Source organism: Malaya genurostris, chromosome 3, assembly GCF_030247185.1.
Source record: "Malaya genurostris strain Urasoe2022 chromosome 3, Malgen_1.1, whole genome shotgun sequence".
Lineage (NCBI taxonomy): Eukaryota > Metazoa > Arthropoda > Insecta > Diptera > Culicidae > Malaya > Malaya genurostris.
Window position 1 is genome coordinate 117,469,383 of NC_080572.1, and position 23,429 is coordinate 117,492,811.

Here is a 23,429-nt window from a genome sequence, read left to right on the forward strand (position 1 = left end):
GGTTCTGTACATTTTGTCGGACAATAAAATTACATCAATAAGTAAAGAAAAATTATTCGATTTAAAAAGACTACCATTATGACCAATGAATTATATATTCATTAGATTACAAAAAACAATGCACTATATTAATGGCTTTTGGACAACTGTTTTAACTTTGATATGTGAAAAACTAATAATTGTCACGAATTCTATTTAAATACATTTCGACTTTTCAGCTCTTGATTGCATATGATGGGAATAAAAGTATAAATATTTATTGTTTGTCGATGTTTTAATATACAAAATTTCGATGGCGCGCATGTTTTCAATAAGTACAATGGTTAACATATTAAGTTTATGTAGTGAATTTTAACAAGCTTGAATTATATATTTCATTTAGATAAACGGATACGGATAAGGGATCTTTGGTAATAAGTCATTCTCATATAGAAAGGCTATGCAATCGCTGTGAAAACCGATTTTTTAACCGAGGCCCGGAGGGCTTAATGTCATATACCATTCGACTCAGCTCGACGAACTGAGCAAATGTCTGTGTGTGTATGTATGTAACAAAAATATTCAATCATTTTTCTCGGTGACGGCTGTACCGATTTTCACAAACTAGGATTCAAATGATTAACAGTCCCATAGCCTGCTATTGAATTTTATTTGAATCCGACTTCCGGTTCCGGAGTTACATGGTAATATGTGAAAATTAGAGAGAAAGTATGCACTCATTTTCTCTGAAACGGATCAACCGATTTTTATAAACTAAGATTCAAATAAAAGGTCTTATAGTTTCCTAAAAATTTCTAGAACATTTCACCCGGATCCGATTTCCGGTTCCGGAACTAAACCGTGATAAGTGGAAAATTACCCATTTCATTAGAAGTTTTTCACAAACGCTGGTCAAAAACAGGTGCAAATCCCATAAAAAGGTCTCATAAATTATTCTAGTTCGCAGAGCTTGGTTGTTTGTGGGCATAAAAACTTAATTCGGTACTACTGGTCCCCCCTTTTCATGTTCCGGAAGCACCGAAAGTGATGAAGGATAACTCCAAAACTAAAACTCACTTAGTGTTCCCTGCGATGCTTGAACCGATTTTCACAATTCTTGATTTGAATTAAAGCTAACATTATCTTTAAAAATACTGTGAAATTTCATCCGGATCCGACTTCCGGTTCCGCAGTTACAGGGCGATGAGTGTCAAAGTTTTCAAATCGCCATATAGATTGACAATATGTACAACACCGAAAGAAAAAGAAAACACAAAACAAACGATACGTGCTTTGTTCTATTTCGTACATGCTATTAAAGAATCGAAACAGTGACGGATGTCTTCTAATGGTGTGTGATATTTATAAAAGACGGTGCTGCGGTTGATAAAAAATTTAGCTATTCTATGATAAGTGCGATAGAAAGAATAAAATAATGTCATTGAATTCAAATTTATTTTAAAAAATATGCAATTTTCACAGCCAATAGTGCAGTAATACCGTGTCGGTGGTGTAATGATGTCAATAATGATAATAAAAGTAACAATCCTACTACATGTTTTATGCTGCTGATTCATGCTGTTTAGCTTAACTTACATATGCAGAAGTAACAGAAACGCAAATTCGCTTCGTTTGTTAGATTTTGTCTAATTGGTTTAATCGAAATAAAGCATGAGATAGTAAATCTAGGTTTAACTAGGTTCAAAACTGTTTCAATTTGTAGGTCATATTTGTTGCTGGCAAACAAACCAACTTCGGCTATTTCGGTCATCTGAATCCGGTTTTGGAAGAATTGGAAATGGTGATTAAAAACTGCAAAACACTTACCTTCAAGATGGCCAAATCGATTTTCACAAACTTAAAAAAAAAGTCTTACAGTTTCACACGGAATTCCTAAATTTGTTGTAAATACTACTTCCGGTTCCAGAGCTACAGGATAAACATGATTTTTAGAGATTGTTGGATTAGGTCCGAACAAACTTTCCTATTTCTATTCAATGAACAGTTGTTTTAGAGAATTCTACAGTAATATTTATGATGTTATGAGTAATATGAGAAAGGCATCATTACACCACTAGGTGGATTAAAACAGGTTTTTCTGATTCATTGTGACTGATGTGCGCGCTGGATTAAATCAAATATTCGTTACTGAGAACACAAGCTTTTCAGGTTACATAGCCGTTATAATGCACCTTGCAATGTTGTCAACTTTCTCCATGAATTTGATTTATATAACAGTTCGGCAGAAAAGTTCGTATCGTTTAATAGAAACACACATTTTTTTGCCAAAATTCGTTTTTATTATTCAACATAATTGCCATCAGAGGCGATACAGCGATTATAGCGATCTTCCAACTTTTCGATACCATTTTTGTAGTACGATTTGTCCTTTGCCTCAAAATAGGCCTCAGTTTCAGCGATTACCTCTTCATTGCTTCTAAATTTTTTACCAGCGAGCATTCTCTTGAGGTCTGAGAACAGGAAGAAGTCACTGGGGGCCAAATTTGGAGAATACGGTGGATGAGGGTGCAATTCGAAGCCCAATTCGTTCAATTTCAGCATGGTTTTTCGTTGTTGTTTTTGATCGATTGTGAGCTCACGCGGCACCCATTTTGCACAAAGCTTTCTCATATCCAAATATTCGTGAATAATATGTCCAACACGTTCCTTTGATATCTTTAGGGTGTCAGCTATCTCGATCAACTTCACTTTACGGTAATTGAAAATCATTTTGTGGATTTTTTTTCACGTTTTCATCGGTAACAGCCTCTTTTGGACGTCCACTGCGTTCATCGTCTTCGGTGCTCATATGACCAGTACGAAATTTTGCAAACCACTTACGAATTGTTGCTTCGCCCGGTGCAGAGTCTGGATAACACTCATCAAGCCATTTTTTGGTATCGGCGGCACTTTTTTTCATCAAAAAGTAGTGTTTCATCAAGGTTGGTACTAACTGAAAATGGTATGGATTTAATTCTAGTGGCGCCCTCTAATAGAAACGATACGAACTTTTCAGCCGATCTGTTAAGTTACTGTCATTGAAGTGTAATAACATGTGCTACTTGGTGTCGATATCGAAGGAAGGGTTCAAGAAGAGTTTTATCTACTTTTTTATAATTTCTGGAAGGGGGTCGGATCTTTGTTTCCTATGAGGGCCGTCATTAATTTGATGGGTTATTAGACTGTCATAATCATCCTTATCTGTAATAACGACTTTGTTTCCATTGTCAGCCTTATCATGAAAAACAGGGTTTTGTTTTATTAGCTCTCTTTCATTTATAGTTTGTTGATTTTTCAATGGAAGAAATAGCATAATTTAACCCCAGATTAAGAAGATTTGTTTGTTCGTATGTGAAATTCTCTGGAAAGTGTACCAAAGGTTTTGGAGACTATAAACTATAAAGTTTTGAGAAAGTAAATTTTCGAATTTCTCGTAAAGGAGAATTCGTTTACGTTTAGATTCACAGTGCTCAGCGAATTTTACTTTACTTAGAAAAATTGAGGGTATTGTTTTGCTAGTTTTAAGTGAAGTTATAAGTCTAAAGTTTTTACGCTTTGGATGTTATAAAACTTTTTTTAAATTCTCCTTTAAAATTTTATTCTGAACGATTAATTAATTTTAGTTGGTTTGACGTGAAGCCGCCATAACTAAGTTCAGTTTTGCAATGCCTGAGTGGAAACATATATTAGAGAATGAATGAATGAAAAACTAACAGAAAAGATGATTTAATGGAAAAAGATACGCTCAGAGACAGCGTTCTTATGCATTCCATGCATACGCGCTACCATTTCGCCACTCTGAACCTTGTCATAGACACTCTAAAACGAAGTCAGATATGGTAGAACGTACATCGAACATGGTCTACATCTTGGCCGTACACTAAAACATGAATGGGCGACACTAAAACATGAATAACTTTACTGACAGCTGTTTGCAAAGTAAACATGCAATATAAATAGTGTGCCAGAGCGACAATACAGCAAATAGTATTTGGCAATCAGACAGAAATAGCCACGGAAATTTCAAAATTTTCAAAAGCAGTTTTATTTTTTGATCGCACCTTGTATTTATTTGTTCTTCAACTAGCTCCACGCCTAAGTAAAGACAAAAAGCACTTTATTTGTTTTAATGAAATCATATACCGCTAATACTCATATATCAAGCATATTAAGAAAAAGAGTGAATAAATTTGTTCTAAATTTTAACATGAAATATTTATAAACCACCCCGAATATTTCAAGAGAAGAAAAAGAAATCATACGGTTGTTTGCCAAAGTGTTCACCAAACAGCAATTCTCCTGTAGAGGTGCTTTGAGCAGCCTTTGTGTTTGAGCTTGCATACAATGATAATTCATGCGTGCACAATCGTATGCAACGTTGTTTTATAGCGAATTTTCACTTGTATTAAAGCATGTTTTGTGTTCGTTTTGTAATGTTTTTTAAAAAAAGTTTGTAGTATAAGCTGTTGTCTGTTCTCTGTGCTGATATGCAGATATTTTGCATGCATTTATGACACCCAAAATTCGATACTTTTGCACATTTTAATGATAGTATAGTAAGAAAATGCGGCAAACTCAAAAATAACTTCAATTCAATATGAACAATATATGCATTAAACTAAATACGTTTCACCAAAACTAATTTAGTATTCTTTTTTTTCAACTAATTTCAGATAACCAACTGAACATACTAGAGAAGGTTTCAGATTCTAACGTGAGCCGAGCGTTAGAATCACTTTAAGTGTGCAGTAATAGAGATAAATTTTGGCATCGCACCCAAGTCAACTCGGAGCCAAATTAGTGATGTTCGACCCTGGGGGTAACAAACAACTCAGCGTCGGTTCATCCTTGCTCCCTGCTACCATCAATGCAAGTTTAAATAACGCCAGTGGACAGGTTTATGGAAACATAATATTCCAGGAGTCAACTGGTAGCAGTAGCATCGATCCACTCACCCTGTTAGAGACGCTATTCACGAACTACACGAATCAACTAGCAAATGTGTCGTCTACGACGGAGATCCCCTACACCCCGTACGAGCGGCGACCAGAAACATACATTGTTCCGATACTGTTTGCTATCATCTTCGTTGTCGGTGTCCTAGGCAATGGGACGCTTATAATCGTTTTCTTGCGACATCGTGCCATGAGGAACGTGCCAAACACGTAAGTATAGTCTTCCAGCATTTACAGGTGCTTGGGGTACGGGGCGTGTGCGACGTATTCGTCGGAATGTTTTTCAAATTGATCTAGATTGTTAGTTGATAGAACAACCAAGTTGATAAATTGTAAATAATGATAATGGGAGATATTCAAAAAATATGTAGTGATTAACTTAACCTCCTCTTCGTCGCACAAATAATTAACAAATCTGTTTTAATCAACCTAGTGATGTAATGATGTCTTCCTCATATCACTCGTAATCTCATGTAGAGCACTGTGGTATTCTTCAAAATAATTTCCCATGATTCTTGAAAGAATGCAAAATACTTTGGGCACCAACTAGCATAACCTATAAATCGAAACGTTTATAAATTTAAAACACAATTCCACCGACAATTTCGGATCCGAAAGTTGGATGCGGCTAAAATTCAATAGCAGCCTACACAGAACAAAACAATGAAATTTACACACCTTGTAAATCAAAAATAATATTAAATAGACATCAGTTGAATCGAAAACTCGATTGAAAACCATCGTTGAAGTAAAACTAAATCGAAATGTATTGATATTTCAACGAATACGACTATATTTTGAATTACCGCCTCATTTCGCTAAAGTATATTGAAAATAAAGAGCTGTGAACTAATTTCAAATTCAACTTCCTGCTCCAAATAATAGTGAAACACTATTTAAGATAAGCTTTAAGCTAATTTTAAGAAATTAGAACCTTCAATTACTAATACATTATCATCAAATGTGTTCAAGAAGGGGAGCGGGTCATATCGCCGAAAGCCATTTCGCCGAAAGTCGTTTTACCGAATGCCATTTCGCCGAAAGTCGTTTTTCCGAATGCCATTTCGCCGAAAGTCGTTTCGCCAAATAGGTTATTTCGCCGAAAGTCGTTTCGCCGAAAGGGTCATTTCGCCGAAAGGATCATCTCGCCGAAAGGGTCATTTCGCCGTAAGGGTCATATCTCCTGCATGTTATGTCTCCTGAATAACTGATGTGGCGCAGCCACATAACCGAAGCCAAGATGAGTCGGCCGCCGACCCGCCGTCGGAAGCGGCGGCCTCTTGCATACAAACCTGTAACCGCCTCGTTTGCCCGGTCTACTCAAAGCTAGGTTTCTTTGCTTTAGTTAGGTCCGAACGAGCGGTAGCGAGGTCGGACAGCACATGAACCAAAACGATGTGGCGTAGCCGCATTAGTATTTTTTCATTTTCACTTAATAAACGGAAAATACCACCTACATTTGCCTAGTAGATACACCTATGCAATTGCTTTGATGCTTACTAGCTAATAGTCAACAAGTTTTCTTGGGAACTACTTTCTGAGGTTCATGAATCAATCTTTATTCAAGAGTACAACAATCAATCATTATTCAAGAAGTACAATGGTAGGTTAACAAAACGGGCGTTAACGCTATCATCTTTCGTTTGTCATTTCGTTTCAGGATTCGGCGAAATGACCTTTTCGGCGAAATGGCTTTCGGCGAAATGGCATTCGGCGAAATGGCATTCGGCAAAGTGACCCATTCGATGAAATGTCATTCGGCGGAATAACCCTTTCGGCGAAATGACTTTCGGCGAAACGGCTTTCGGCGAAATGGCTTTCGGCGAAATTACCCTTATCCTTCAAGAAGTATTTATACAAAAGTTTTTTTTTGCAAACTTCCGTTCGTAAATAGAATTCTGTTCACGACAAGCGCAACCGGTGATTTGTTTGCAATGTTCGATACATGTTATTAAGTATATTGAATTATGGTCTTAAGTGAAATCTACAAACAAACAGATCGTCGTTTCTGACAAGCCTATATGATCATTTCCAACGCTGATGCATTCCTACGGATTTATGCTTTCTCTACGGATCTACTACTTAAAACTTATGTATTATGGTTTATTTTTTTAGAAAATTACTGAAAATTTAAATTGAGAACTATTCAATTATAAACATATAATTTTTGATTACCAAATTAAAGAAGAATATTTTTCCTCGGTTTTTCTTGTCATAAATGTACACAGAAAAAACCTTGTTTTATCCACTTAGTGGGGTAATGATGCCTTTCTCATATCACTTATGTTTTTAATCACTAGAAGATTCTGTCAAGATTTTCTTTTTCAAACTTGAATAAAATCAAAAAATTTCTTTGGTGTAAACCAGAGGTGGAAATAAGCCCATTTTGCGCATGAAAATGTGAATTAAGATATCCGATTGTGAATAAAAAAACCGAACACCGTGAATTAAAAAATTGGGTAACAAAACTAAGATTGCGATTATGTTTTAAATTGTGGAAAATGAAATTGAAGACCTTTTCAAATTCTAAGTAAAACTAAAACTTATCTTATCAAAAATCATTCGTTTCAAAATTCATTATAATATCTACAGTAAATACGTGACATCGAAAGATAATACTGGTTATACTTACTGTGAATAAAAAAAATTGCTTATTTCCACCCCTGGTGTAAACTACTATCATCTTTTCAATTTGTAAACAATTATGACAAGTTAGGGCATGTTCAGGAGTGCTCTAGTTCTAGATGCATATTTCATGTCAGTTTTAAAATTTAAATCTAGAAATTATAACAGAATAAACTGGCAGCCCCAGCAGCGTTTTATCTGTGTTTCAAATATATAAAAACGTGCTTAATCCACCTAGCAGTGAGATGATACCTTTTTTATCATTCCGCATGTGTTTTTTGCATGAATATTCTTCGGTGTTTCAGTTTTCATGACATTATTCTAATGTCCGTCGTTTTAAGTGGCACTTTGAGATTTTAATCACTCATTACTCTGTAATGTCAAAACTGCAAATTGGATCGAATTTGAATCTAAAAGTGTAACAATCGATTAAACATTCCATGATCTGTCGAAGTAATTTCCACTTTAGAGTTTAGGGTAATTTAAGGTACTTCCGTATGGCCGTATGACGAATAAATTGCAATATTTTTAAGTTCAACTTTAAAGCTTTTCTAGATTGTCATCTTCTATATTGCTTTGGATTTTAAAAATTCATCATCCTACAATTTTAGAATCGGAAGTCAGAATAGAATAAAATTGGATTTATTTTAATTTGAACTTTTGTTTCAGAAATTCGATTAGGCTTTTTTTGAGAAAACGATTGAGCTTTATTATTTTTACGTTTCGTCTTTGACTCATCAGTTCTGAGCAGTTCAAATTGAACTGCCGAGTTTAGCACTAAGCAGTTCAATTTGAACTGCTCTGCACTGATGAGTCAAAGACGATACGTAAAAATAATAAAAACGGTTATGTGCCCTAGCACAAAATTTGGCTAACCCCTAAATGACCATACCTGCATCGGCCAGAAATAGTCGAAAACACGTTTTCGTTCGGCACGTCAGAAAAGACATTGCACTCCGTTGCAAAACAAAAAGTGTTCTGTAAGTAGCAGAAACTTTACGTCTGCATAGCGGTTCAAATTGAACTTTCAGAAACGATTCGATACTGGAACCCGAATTCGAAATTCGGTGCATCCGAAGTCAGACAAATTCACCTGAGTTGCTATATAGTTTACATTTGTTTCAAAATATTTGAAAATCTTTGAGGAATCGTATTGCGGATTGAATTTTTGGGTGCCTTCCGAAACGAAAACTAAATACAACCAAAAATGAAATATGTTTATTTGGTTATCGACTATCCAAATCTGCTAACCCGATAAACCTGATTAATTTATGTGAAATAGACATTTATATACTAATCACCCTGTATCTCCGAAACCAGAAGTTGGATCTGACTGAAAAACAAGATGTTTTGTAGAATCCTTAAACTTTTCATTTGAATCTTAGATGATTCTTAGATTTCATTTGAATCTTAGATCGGTTCAGCCATCTACGAGAAATATGAGTTACACAGTTTTAATTTCGTTTCACATATCATCCTATAGTTCCGGAACCAGAGTTCGGAACCAAGCATAATTCAGGAACCTTGTTTGGGAGTATACGACTGTTCATATGAATCTGAGTTTGCAGAAAACGGTTGAGTCATGTCCGAAAAAAATTGAGTGAAATTATTTGTCACACACGCATTTGCTGATCTCGACGAACTGATTCGAATGATATATGGCTGTTATGTTCTTCCAGCATTTATTGCTGTAAGTAGTTTAAATCAATATAATTATGGAATTGCTTTCAACTCGAAAATTCTGCCATCATCTGGTTTACATATGGCATATTCGAACGATTATGTTGCCAAAAACGAACCGTGCTAAAATCGGTTCGAGGCAAAAATATCATGCTGTACAGAGTCTTTTGGGTACTTAGAAACAAATGTATGTAACAGTACAAAAAATCGTGTTTTATGTTGCTCCCAAGCATTTCTATGCCAGACAATGCTCAAAACTTCTACTGCTGGAACAGGGGCCGCCTACACAAAAATTTCGATATCTCCGTTAACAATGGACGGATTTTAACAATCTATGACTTGTTGGATAGGTATTACCGTGCGGAATCTAAGCCTGAAAATATATTCTGTTTTCAAGGTCAATTGTGAAATTTTTGACATAAAACTTCGTATAACTCAAAAAGTAAACATCCGATCTTAAAACCATTCAATACCGTTCAGGGTGATGGGGAGACCTTTCATTTGCGACTAGTTTGATGAAAATCGGTGCAGCCATCTCTGAGATCTCGACCTCTTAGTTGACAATACACATACAGACACATACATACATACATACATACATACACACACACACACACACACATACACACGGACATTTGCTCAGTTCGTCGAGCTGAATCGATTGGTATATGACATTTAGCCCTCCGGGCCTCGGAAAATAGAACGGCAGCGTATAGGATAAAGCGTTATAATATGCCGTCCTTAAGTAAACATTGAGATATTTGTAAATGTACTGATATATCTTCTTCGAGAATGTATGTATTTCTTTGAACTATGTCTAAGAAATTCTAAGATGAGAATTGATTGAGTCAAACACACTTTCCAAAACGACCACATTCTCAGTATTTTCGCTTGTCGTGGGCATAATGCCCCAGCAACCGTATAATATGCCTCACAACAAATCAGTGGTATGCCCCACAACAATGATGCAATATGCCCCTTGAAATGTCGGTATAGAAGAAAAGCAGATAAAGAAGATATTCTTTGCATCAGAAATCAATTGCATAATTAATTAATTACAATTGGAAACCAACATTTTTGATTCTCCCAACGCTACTTATTGTTTTAATAACCGTTATATATCTTTAAAACAATGTTTTAACTCGAAGCATACTGTTGAATCGAAGGTTGGGCATAATGTCCGTAGAGCAACTGTTATTAGAAAATTCGTATATCGAAAAAATGACTTTGTTTTTCTACATTTTTATATTGTAAATAGAGACATTAGCACTGCTGAAAGTTAATTACATATTACATATTACAAAGTAGCAACCGTCCATTAGACGTTTTACACGGTTAAAATGCTTGTTTAGTCGACGCATAACCTTACATCGGAAAGCTGCCTAATGATACTTTTTAGTTTTTCATGTTTTCCTGCAAACGATAACTACCAAACTTGCATAGCAGAAAGATCGTAGGAAAAGATACTGTTAGTGATCAAACTTTTGTGTAGAAAAGTCTTGAATTCTTAAAAAAAAGGAAGGGAGGCGTTTTGGCCAGCAGGGGCGCTTTCTAACACTTTCCCCTACCAGTTCTAAATTTAACAGTAGAACTGTTCGAATGAATAAAACTAAAACGTTTTGTGGGGATACGTTTGTTTCAGTTTCACTTATATTATACATCACCGTTACGTTTGTTTGTTTTCATTAGATTTCCAGCAATATAATTTTTAAATCAATTTTACATGTTCTTGAATATAAGTTTGTGTAAAATACGACGCTCCATTTATGTGCATCTAATAAGCTGTAAAATCACAAGATTTTTTCGAATTGTGTACATTCTAATTGACACCAATTTCTACTTTTTGATATACTGCAGCTAGTGGTGTAATGGTTCCCAGTGCGGTAAAATTTTATTTTCAATCGAATAATATAATATGAAAACGAAATTTATGGGCATTAACTGTTAGCATATCCCTTCTCGTTTATTTGACTTTCGGTTTCAATTGAATTGAATGAAATTTTGATGCAGTGATGGTGCCTTTTTCATATTACTTATATTTCCAAAAACATCACTAGAAGCTTCTGGCAAGCATTTTTTTTAAACTTGAATCAAATCAAAAACTACCATAACCATTTCAATTTGTAAACAGTTACTTCAAGTTAATGCAGATTTAAATGTGGCAACCCTATATAAAATTGAAAAAAGCACGCTGTGGGCAAGGCTGTAGTTTTTCTTTCTTCCGTACCAGCACGTACTAGAGATGGTACTTGGGAGGCAAAGTATCGATACCTAGGGTATCGGGATACCGAAATTTTGGGTATCGATACAATGTATCAAAAAGCAGTAAAGTATCGATACCTGTAAGTAACAATTGACACTTGCGCAGCAATCATTTCGGAATAAAATAAAATTGTCGACTGTGGCGTGAATTTCGCCGTAGTTTACATAAGTTTTTTTCGCCGTAGCATCACTTTTGCATGGACTTTATCCTAATATAAAGTATACGCATATTTCTTCCCACATAGATTCCACTTCGCCTTTCGCGAGCTTTGCTCCACGTAAAAGAATTTCCGCAAGTCACATTGTGTTGGAGCCATGATGATTTACCATTTCACTTATTTTCTCAAAAATTGTCATAACCTTTATGTCTATACACGACACTAAAAGTCAATTCCTGTTGAACATTAGGTGGTTTTGTTAGTTTGTGCAAAAGCATATATTTTGTTTCTTTTTCTTCCCGTTTCGCTTTCAGATCATCAGTGCGGTTTGAATTAAACTGCTAGACGCGAGATGGCAGTTCAATTTGAACTGCTTTACGCACTGGTGAGTCGAAGGCGAAACGCGAAGAAATAGAAACAATTCCTATTGCTATTACGACGGGACGGACGTAACGGAGGCACCAGGCTCGCGCATGTTTGGTATGACGTGGACTAGCCGTCGTTGAAATTCGTTCTTGCGTCGTCCCACAGGCCCACTGAGAGAGAAAGGCTCGATTCCCAACCCCACACACAGGCTTAGAAAGTTTTTCTGGTTAAAGCCTCTATAATTGGAACAACACGAAATGTTCCGTCGTAATGGGAACTGCCTTTAATCTGTTGTAATACTGTAAGTATCGAGACCAAAAGTATCGATACTAACAGTATCACTGTGATGTAATACCAGAACCGGAAGTCGGATCTGGATCAACTATTCGGGTTTTTTCTAAATTCCCGAGAAAACTTAGTGCACATTTTCTCAAAGATTACCTTGTAATTCCGGAACCAGAAACCGAATGATATAAAATTCAAAAGCAAGTTATGAGATGTTTGAAACCTTTTGTTTGAATCTTAGTTTGAGAAAATTGGTTCAGCTATCTCTGATAAACGTTTGTGAAAATTTTATTCCAATTTTTCGGTGCATATCACCCTGTAATTCCGGAACCGGAAGTCGGATTGGGATAAAAGTCAATAACAGTCTATGGAACCATAAGTCCTTACATATGAATTTAAGTTTGTGAAAATAGGTTTAGCTATCTCTGAGAAAATCGGGTGACATTATTTGGTACTTACACACATACAAACATACTCACACAGAGACATTTTGTGATCTCGACGAACTGAGTCAAATGACATTAAAAAGTTGGTTTTCACAGTGATTGCATAGCCTTCTTATATGAGAAAGGCAAAAATGGTACATAGTGACAAAAAAAAAATTGATGACTTTCCTGAACGTGAAAAAGAACTATAAGAAACACAACTAAGCGAGGATTTGAAGGTTTGAGTCCTGATAACAGACAAATGGAGTATGATCCGAATCATCGAAGCTGCTACTGCTCCGCCAAGAAGGAAGAAACGATCATCGCCACATTGGACTGACTCTGCCAATCTCCCGACACAAACCATGTTGAGCAAACTTGCAGGGAACATCAAACATGTGGTGTTCTTAGCCAACAATCAACGATAAAAGCCTTATCAAAAGAATTATAACCTTCTAAATGATGTTGCTGACTACACGGCTCTTTAAAGCAACATTTCAAACAACTACAATGTTACAGTGCACATAAACACATACCACAATTCACAAGAAAAGTCGCATAGAAAATATGTGTTCCAATGTGTGCTTATTTAGAGAAAACAACACAATATTTTAGATTTTGCTAAGCATATGTCACAAAGCTTCGTTTGATAAAGTTTGGTGTCACAAAAACGATGAACGATTCGAATTTACAAGCTGATCAAGGAAAAACTTAAGGTAAATACCGGAAAGAAAATTAAATTTTCCTTGCTCAAGGCAAACCACTTTTTCTTGTAGGATACGTTTATTTAAGACCGACAGTCAGGATCAAACCATTGAACATCTCGTCCAAAATCAATATGTAGGTTACAGTAATCCTCTGAAGCACTTTTGTTGTTACTGTGCTTGAATATTATACAGCAATTTCTGATACTAGTATAGGAATGCGTAGTACGAATATCTGATAAAGAAAGAAATCGATTTTTCGCTTTACCGAATCTGCCTATCGGGATATTTAGAAATCACGATGTTGTACTCGTCATCATTCGTGGTCAAATAAAAATGTAACCACATTTCCTTTTAACGGATGAATAAAACTCATAGCATTCAATATTTATTGTAAGGATGATTGATGGATGATTCTGCTGATTGCTTGGCATGAAAATGATTTCCGCCCATAAATTTAAATCATCACCATATCGATCGCAACCAGTCTGTGCAGATTCATTTCTCGGCAAAGTGACAGACAATGCGCTAACCTGGCAACTGACGGGAAACAGTCATAAAATATATGAAACTTCGTTAGCAGAAGACCACCCACCAATCCAGCACCCTTATGACTTATATGGATTTATATTTATTTTTGCGCAACGAGCAGTGGGACGCACGGATCCAAACAATAATCAACGGTGCCTATTTTCGATGGACTGGAATTTTTGCGTCGTTTGAAAGGAAATGCCGCTTGTTTGTTAATAAATAGGGAAATTTGAGGTATATTTCCGGTTATACGTATTTGAATGTGGTGTAATTATTTATCTTTTTTTTTCTCTTCGACTGTCATTCGGAGAAATTTTGTTTTTGGATCTCAACGGTGCCATATTAATCTATCTATTTATGAACAAGGTTCATGTGGTTTTCCTTATAGGCCATCAACTTCTCCAGAAGGTGCTAACATTCTCATTTTTCCTATGTCACATATGCAGCCCAGACAAAATCGGTTATACAAACTTTCTTATCTCCCGCACCTTGCAGAACTTTTCTTCGAAAGTGAATATCATGTTGATTTCATAAAACTCAGAGAGGTTCAAAGCAGATACGTAGAGGATGCATGCCTTTGACGGACATCTTCTGGTTTAGTATTCAAATATTAGCATACCCAAAGTAACATGTGTTCGGAAAGTTTCTTCATTTAGTTGCGCTTCTGTCTCCAGCAGCGAAATCTGTTTGTCAAAATCATCGATTTACTTTCTGGCTCGAAAAGATTTCCTATGAACCTAGTGAGAGTGTTAATTTTTCTACAGTGCCCGTTCTAAGTATCTTCCATGGGGAAAACAGGCATCTTATTTTTCAGGGAATTAAGGCCTGATCATGAAAAAGATTGGACAATTCTCTTTCAAAGAACGTAGTTCGAAAAAATCTTGTGATTTTACATCATGCAATATTCACCTAAATGGAACGTTTACTTTCAAAAACATGCATAATTGTGTCGTCATTGCAAACAAGAGCGTAATTCTTTGAAACAGGAATAAACGAAAAAGAATTAGGGGACGGGTATAGCGTGATGGGATAGTCGATGTCTTTCACGCAGCCCGCCTGGGTTCGATTCCCAACCTCGCACATAGGGTCAGAAAGATTTTCTGGTCCGAAGAGGCGAATGACCTAAGATCTATAATTGAAACAAAAAAAAAAAAAAAAAATACGAAAAAGAAATCGGTAACAAATGGAACTTCTACTGAGGATTCGAAAATCACAAAGAACGCCCGTTAAGATGAAAGGTGCATATAAATCAATACGGTTAGAAACGAATAGAATTTCCGACAGTCATTAATATTCATCTTTTTATATAAGTCATATACAAAACATAGAATTTTACAGATGATTTAACCTCTCTTGCGATGCAATTCATGAAGACTTTAGATTACCAAAAATTGTACTAGTTTTGACTGCAATTAGCATTCAGCTAGCAAGTGCGACTGTATGAATTTATATGCACTATTTACCAGGCAAGCAGATGTGTGCTTCTGAGTCTCAGTCGATTAACTGACGTACTTTGCGATCCAGTGTTTCTCGCTGTCGGTTTTTTTTCGGTGAATTTCATGTCATGGTATTTCCCAATCATACATTATTACAAGTTCTTGTACGATGTAAAATCCAATTAGTTAAATTGAAATAGAAATAGTTGAACGAAAATGGTGTGATTTTTCGTTTCGTTTTTTTTCGATGTGTTGTGGTTATTGTTTCAATATTCATCTCATTAGTTGTTATTTTGCGGGTTACACGACTTTGAATCAACGAATTGTGATTAAATCGAATAAAATGCCTTCGCTTCGGCTTTAAGATGCAATACCGCAGAATTGTGCGATACTGCTGTTATAGCAACGCGAAAAACTCAAAGCGATTCCACCATTTTTTTCATATTACCCTTAAAACCGATGGATCTAGTAGAGACAACAGATCTAACTCTAACCTATGGTTTATGTATATGAGATGACTACTGGAGCTGAGATGAATGGGGGTACCGTCACCTTATTTAGATTTTTGTTATAGATAATTGTTCATAATTTACAAAAAATATATCGATTTGAAGCGTAATAAGTTTTGAATGTTGAGCAAATTGCAAAAAAAAATATTTTTTACCCACTTTTTTAAAACAAGTTTGTCGAGAAAAAAAAATTGGCAAACTTTGATGTAGCTTTTGTAAATAATGGAGAAAAAACATCAATATTAGGTTTTTAACAGAACTATCGTTCAACAAAATAAACTCAAACGTTTTGTGTAATACAAAGCATCATTCGAACAACACTCAATCGTTATTGTTAGTGATTACTCGTACACTAGAGCTATAAATCATGAGTAATTATGAATGACTAACATGAGCCTATATACTTATGTATTGACCAACTTGCTATCCATATATATGCCTGTTGTTTTTCAATGTTTATCACATTGTTTGTATCACGATAATACTTGGTTTGTAGTTCATTCAGTAGCTGGTCAATGATGAAGTTATAGTTTTGCTATAAAAATTGCTACAATCTAAAATAATACCTGTTACACCCAAACCTCCGTTTACGAACACTTTTTATACGTAACCTCTTTTTACGTACCTCTTTTTACGAACCAAATCCCAAATAACGTAAACTTTTTTTACGAACCAAATCCCAAATAACGTAAACTTTTTTTACGAACCTACTTCGTAAAAAAAGGTTTTGTCATTCATCGAAAGTGATTTCCGACTCCATGGAAACTACTACAATATTGGTATTTTTGGAAAGGGTTTAAAGAGTAGATTCCGGAAAATGATGTTTGAGGTATTTTGGAAATCCAAGATGGCGACTTCCGGTTGATTGATATTCCTTGAAAACCCTTACAATATGGGTATTTTCGGAACGGAATTGATGAGTAGATGTCAGAAAACGATGTTTGAGGTAGTTTTGAAATTCAAGATGGCGACTTCCGGTTTGTTGATATTCTTTGAAAACCTATATAATATGGGTATTTCCGGAACGGGGTTAATGAGTAGATGTCGGAAAATTATGTTTGAAGTGGTTCTGGAATCCAAGATGGCGACTTCCGGTTTGTGGATATTCCTTGAAAACCCATACAATATGGGTATTTTCGGAACGGGGTTAATGAGTAGATGTCGGAAAATGATGTTTGAGATGGTTCTGAAATCCAAGAAGTCGACTTCCGGTTTATCGATATTCCTTGAAAACCCTTGCAATATGGGTATTTTCGGAACGGAATTGATGAGTAGATGTCGGAAAATTATGTTTGAAGTGGTTCTCAAATCCAAGATGGCGACTTCCGGTGTGTTGATATTCCTTGAAAACCCATACAATATGGATATTTTCGGAACGGAATTGATGAGTAGATGTCAGAAAACGATGTTTGAGGTAGTTTTGAAATTCAAGATGGCGACTTCCGGTTTGTTGATATTCTTTGAAAACCTATATAATATGGGTATTTCCAGAACGGGTTTAAAGAGTAGATTCCGGAAAATGATATTTGAGATATTTTGGAAATCCAAGATGGCGACTTCCGGTTGATTGATATTCTTTGAAAACCCATACAATATAGATATTTTCGGAACGGAACTGATGAGTAGATGTCAGAAAACGATGTTTGAGGTAGTTTTGAAATTCAAGATGGCGACTTCCGGTTTGTTTATATTCCTTGAAAACCCATACAATATGGGTATTTTCGGAACGGTATAGTGTTTTAAAGGAATAAAGAGTTAAAGGAAAATGGCAAGAACTTTCAAAAGATAATAATCAACCGGAAGTCACTGTTTTGTATTTCAAAACCACCTCAAATATAATTTTCCGACGTCTACTTTTAAGTCTTTCCGAAAGTACCCATATTGATTCCATATTGTAAGGGGTTTCAAGGAATATCAACAAATCGGAAGTTACCATCTTGGATTCAAGAACCACCTCAAACATCGTGTTCTGACAACTAATCATCAATCCCGTTCCGAAAATACCCATATTGTAAGGGTTTCAAGGAATATCAAGAAACCGGAAGTTGCCATCTTGGAACTAAGAACCACCTCAAACATTGTTTTCTGACATCTACTCATCGTTCCGAAAATATCCATTATGTAAGGGTTTTCAAGGAATATCAACAAACCGGAAGTAGCCATCTTGGATTTCAGAACCACTTCAAACATCATTTTCCGACATCTACTCATTAACCCCGTTTCAAAAATACCCATATTGTAAGGGTTTTCAAGGAATATCAACAAACCGGAAGTAGCCATCTTGAATTTCAAAACTACTTCGAACATCGTTTTCTGACATCTACTCATCAATTCCGTTCCGAAAATACCCATAATGCAAGGGTTTTCAAGGAATATCAACAAACCGTCGCCATCTTGAATTTCAAAACTACCTCAAAAATCGTTTTCTGATATCTACTCATTAACCCCGTTCCGAAAATACCCATATTGCAAGTGTTTTCAAGGAATATCAACAAACCGGAAGTCGCCATCTTGAATTTCAAAACTACCTCAAACATCGTTTTCTGATACCTACTCATTAACCCCGTTCCGAAAATACCCATATTGTAAGGGTTTTCAAGGAATATCAATAAACCGGAAGTCGCCATCTTGAATTTCAAAACCACCTCAAACATCGTTTTCAGACATCTACTCATCAATTCCGTTCCGAAAATACCCATATTGCAAGGGTTTTCAAGAAATATCAACAAACCGGGAGTCGCTATCTTGAATTTCAAAACTACCTCAAACATCGTTTTCTGACATCTACTCATCAATTCCGTTCCGAAAATATCCATAATGCAAGGGTTTTCAAGGAATATCAACAAACCGTCGCCATCTTGAATTTCAAAACTACCTCAAAAATCGTTTTCTGATATCTACTCATTAACCCCGTTCCGAAAATACCCATATTGCAAGTGTTTTCAAGGAATATCAATAAACCGGAAGTCGCCATCTTGAATTTCAAAACCACCTCAAACAAAGTTTTCTGACATCTACTCATCAATTCCGTTCCGAAAATACCCATATTGCAAGGGTTTTCAAAGAATATCAATAAACCGGAAGTCGCCATCTTGAATTTCAAAACCACCTCAAACAACGTTTTCTGACATCTACTCATCAATTCCGTTCTGAAAATACCCATATTGCAAGGGTTTTCAAGAAATATCAACAAACCGGGAGTCGCTATCTTGAATTTCAAAACTACCTCAAACATCGTTTTCTGACATCTACTCATCAATTCCGTTCCGAAAATACCCATAATGCAAGGGTTTTCAAGGAATATCAACAAACCGTCGCCATCTTGAATTTCAAAACTACCTCAAAAATCGTTTTCTGATATCTACTCATTAACCCCGTTCCGAAAATACCCATATTGCAAGTGTTTTCAAGGAATATCAATAAACCGGAAGTCGCCATCTTGAATTTCAAAACCACCTCAAACAAAGTTTTCTGACATCTACTCATCAATTCCGTTCCGAAAATACCCATAATGCAAGGGTTTTCAAGGAATATCAATAAACCGGAAGTCGCCATCTTGAATTTCAAAACCACCTCAAACAACGTTTTCTGACATCTACTCATCAATTCCGTTCCGAAAATACCCATATTGCAAGGGTTTTCAAGAAATATCAACAAACCGGGAGTCGCTATCTTGAATTTCAAAACTACCTCAAACATCGTTTTCTGACATCTACTCATCAATTCCGTTCCGAAAATACCCATAATGCAAGGGTTTTCAAGGAATATCAACAAACCGTCGCCATCTTGAATTTCAAAACTACCTCAAAAATCGTTTTCTGATATCTACTCATTAACCCCGTTCCGAAAATACCCATATTGCAAGTGTTTTCAAGGAATATCAATAAACCGGAAGTCGCCATCTTGAATTTCAAAACCACCTCAAACAAAGTTTTCTGACATCTACTCATCAATTCCGTTCCGAAAATACCCATATTGCAAGGGTTTTCAAAGAATATCAACAAACCGGAAGTCGCCATTTTGAATTTCAAAACTACCTCAAAAATCGTTTTCTGATATCTACTCATTAACCCCGTTCCGAAAATACCCATATTGCAAGTGTTTTCAAGGAATATCAACAAACCGGAAGTCGCCATCTTGAATTTCAAAACTACCTCAAACATCGTTTTCTGATACCTACTCATTAACCCCGTTCCGAAAATACCCATATTGCAAGGGTTTTCAAGGAATATCAATAAACCGGAAGTCGCCATCTTGAATTTCAAAACCACCTCAAACATCGTTTTCAGACATCTACTCATCAATTCCGTTCCGAAAATACCCATATTGCAAGGGTTTTCAAGGAATATCAACAAACCGGAAGTCGCCATCTTGAATTTCAAAACTACCTCAAACATCGTTTTCTGACATCTACTCATCCGTTCCGTTCCGAAAATATCCATATTGTAAGGGTTTTCAAGGAATATCAAGAAACCGGAAGTCGCCATCTTGGATTTCAGAACCACTTCAAACATCGTTTTCCGACATCTACTCATCAATTCCGTTCCGAAGATACCCATATTGTTAGGGGTTTTAGGCAATCTCAATAAACCGGAAGCCGCCATCTTGGATTTTGAAACGAACCCAAACATCATTTTCTTGCACTTACTCTTCACATCCGTTCCGAAAATAAACATATGATGCGCGGTTTCCACAATAATCACACAAAACTTTTTTTACGAACCAAATCCCAAATAACGTAAACTTTTTTTACGAACCAAATCCCAAATAACGTAAACTTTTTTTACGAACCAAATCCCAAATAACGTAAACTTTTTTTACGAACTACCTCTTTTTACGAACCCCCGTTTAGTTCGTAAATGGAGGTTTCGGTGTATACGATATCACACAGCCAGGCTTTATTGCTTCAGCATCATCAAAGCATTGAACTCCACAGAATTGGACATTATTAGCATTATAAATGACAGTTACTTAGAAAATAAACTCGTTTTTATTTCAACACAAAACCCAATGCTGCATAAATTCGCGTCATAATTTTATTTGTAATTTTTGCAGCGCGCAAGCAATAAAAAAAAGGCGGAAAAGTCCATATTGCTTCAAATCATAGGTACAAGTAGTTTTTCACTGTTTTTCGAAGCTATTGTGATTAAGCAATGAGAAATCGTACAGCAAAAGTTTTCCAGACTATAGCTTTCGTACCAAAGTTGATGACTCCTTCTTCTTGCTTCGAACCTAGGCAGCTTCTATTTCTTATTTTAAAAACGCTTCATAGCACGAAAACCATTCGACTTTGAAGTGATATCTTATTTGGCCACATCCCGTACTGAAACCTCCTTCTTTTGGTGTAAGTTTATCCAAACAGGATATTTTGCTCAACCCGCTTTCGGTTCGTCCTTAAAGCTGTTATCTACATAGATCGCTTACTTATCCAACTACTCTTGCTATCATTTGTGCACAATATTTCGACGTTTTTCTGCTGAAAGTTCAAGTATCTGGTAGAAAACTGATAAAAAAAAAACAAATAAACGGCTATACAAATATTGAGAGAAAAGCACAGTACTGATTCTAAATTAATTCGAAATGGTAGCGATTTTCGACCACGTCCATACTTTCTAGGACAGTCTTTAGATTTACATTGCCATCATAGACAATCGGTGAAGCAAGGTATAGAGATTATTGAGCACTAAGTAATTCAGAAATCGGTTAATTGAAAAATCGATTAGAGTCAATACATTTAAAGTTAAAATGTATGATTGTTTAGGCCACATTCCACTATCACAAATGAACATACCGTCGGTTTGTCGAGTACCTGAATCCCCATTGCCAATCTGAATACCGTATCAGAATTATAATAAAGTTGTAAATTGTTTCGGTATTTCAACAAAAAAAAATGATAATAGTATACCTTTCCAAACGATAAATATTGGTGGATAATTATAATGTAATCAGAAACAGAAATATAAATAATGGTGTTTAATTATTTGTTAAACCACAATTAAAAAAAAGCAAACTTCGTCTACGGTTTTAAATCACGAAATAAAGTCGCCAACAAATAGCACCCTCGATGATATATATATATATATATATATATATATATATATATATATATATATATATATATATATATATATATATATATATATATATATATATATATATATATATATATATATATATATATATATATATATATATATATATATATATATATATATATATATATATATATATATATATATATATATGAGCAAAATGTGAATCTCGCAAACATAGGCATTAGCATCGAGAATTATTTTTGCTTTGTTAGCTCTCACAAAAAACAACTTCGCTGATTTCTGTAAATCATCTAAATCCAAATCTTAGATCCTACACAAATCTTTAGAAATTTATGAATTTTTCACAGGTTGGTCTCTATCGGGTCATTTATAGTGTGTGATATTAATACGAACTACCTATCACCACTCCGTTTATATTAAGAAACAGTTTATTCTCGTAAGTGGATATAACACAATTTTCTAAAAAGTAACCACATGAGTTAGTTAGTTCAGATATGATATGTTGAACGGGTGGTGCTAGATGTCCATAAACGCAAAACTCCCCTACTGGATATGGTTCCATTTTTAGCCGAGAGTTCAATCATATTTTCTCTTCAAGCAGACTTGGAAAACAGTGAAAAGTTTCGCACATATTTACTTTTGATCGAATGAATACCGGGACAAACAGCGCTATTAGCCGTCAAACTTCCGGTGGATGTATTTTTCAGAAATCTCCCAAGTTTGCATACACTACATTGCCTTCAGCAGTGTAGTTTTGTGTGGCTAACTGTACATAGAGTGTGTGGAATTGCACTTGATAATTAACATTTTGTAACTTAATTTGCAATTGAGCTTATGATAACAAAAAATTTACGCGATTGGTTCGACTTTTAACATACTCAGTATTGATAGTTTCTGTGTTTAAACTATTACGAAAATGAGGAAGCAACTGAACGGCATAATGCTCAAATCGGATAAGTGCAACATAATTTGTAAATGCCGTTTAGGCATTTTTTAAATACAAAAACCGGATAAACGCAGAAACCGGATTGAGTACCTATGTTAAACGGTACACGGGTTTTGCAATGAAAAAACATTTGAAAACTTTCTTTGTCGTGAATACGACCTATGCCTTTTCAAAATTTTTGCTGTACTAGAATGAGCAAAACAAAAATGCGAATATCTCTTGTTGTATTTAACGCAGCACATAATTTTTTCTCCATATAATTAAAAATATGTTCTGCAATTTATGAACGTTTGGTATGAACAAGCATTAAGGTGAAATTCAGAGTCAAAGTAAGGCGTCTAAAATTTCAACCGCATGAATTGAACAAATCATCGTAAAAAGCGTATCGTGCAAAACCGACACATATAAATACGGATTGAGTGCAGTGTGCTTACGGAATGTTTTGTTCGCTAGTGAAACAGACAGCAAATATGTTCAATTTGTAACCAAAATGTCGTTATAGTTGATTTTCT

At 35.4% G+C, this 23,429-nt stretch overlaps 1 protein-coding gene across 1 annotated transcript in view; it reads left to right on the forward strand.

Annotated features, from left to right (window-relative positions):
* LOC131438444 (neuropeptide CCHamide-1 receptor-like) overlaps positions 1–23,429 on the forward strand; it is a 246,901-nt gene that overhangs the window by 159,263 nt on the left and 64,209 nt on the right. The window contains exon 2 of the mRNA XM_058608469.1: positions 4,653–5,144. Coding sequence (XP_058464452.1) covers positions 4,783–5,144 — 362 coding nt within the window. The 5' untranslated portion in view covers positions 4,653–4,782. The remainder of the gene's footprint in view (positions 1–4,652; positions 5,145–23,429) is intronic.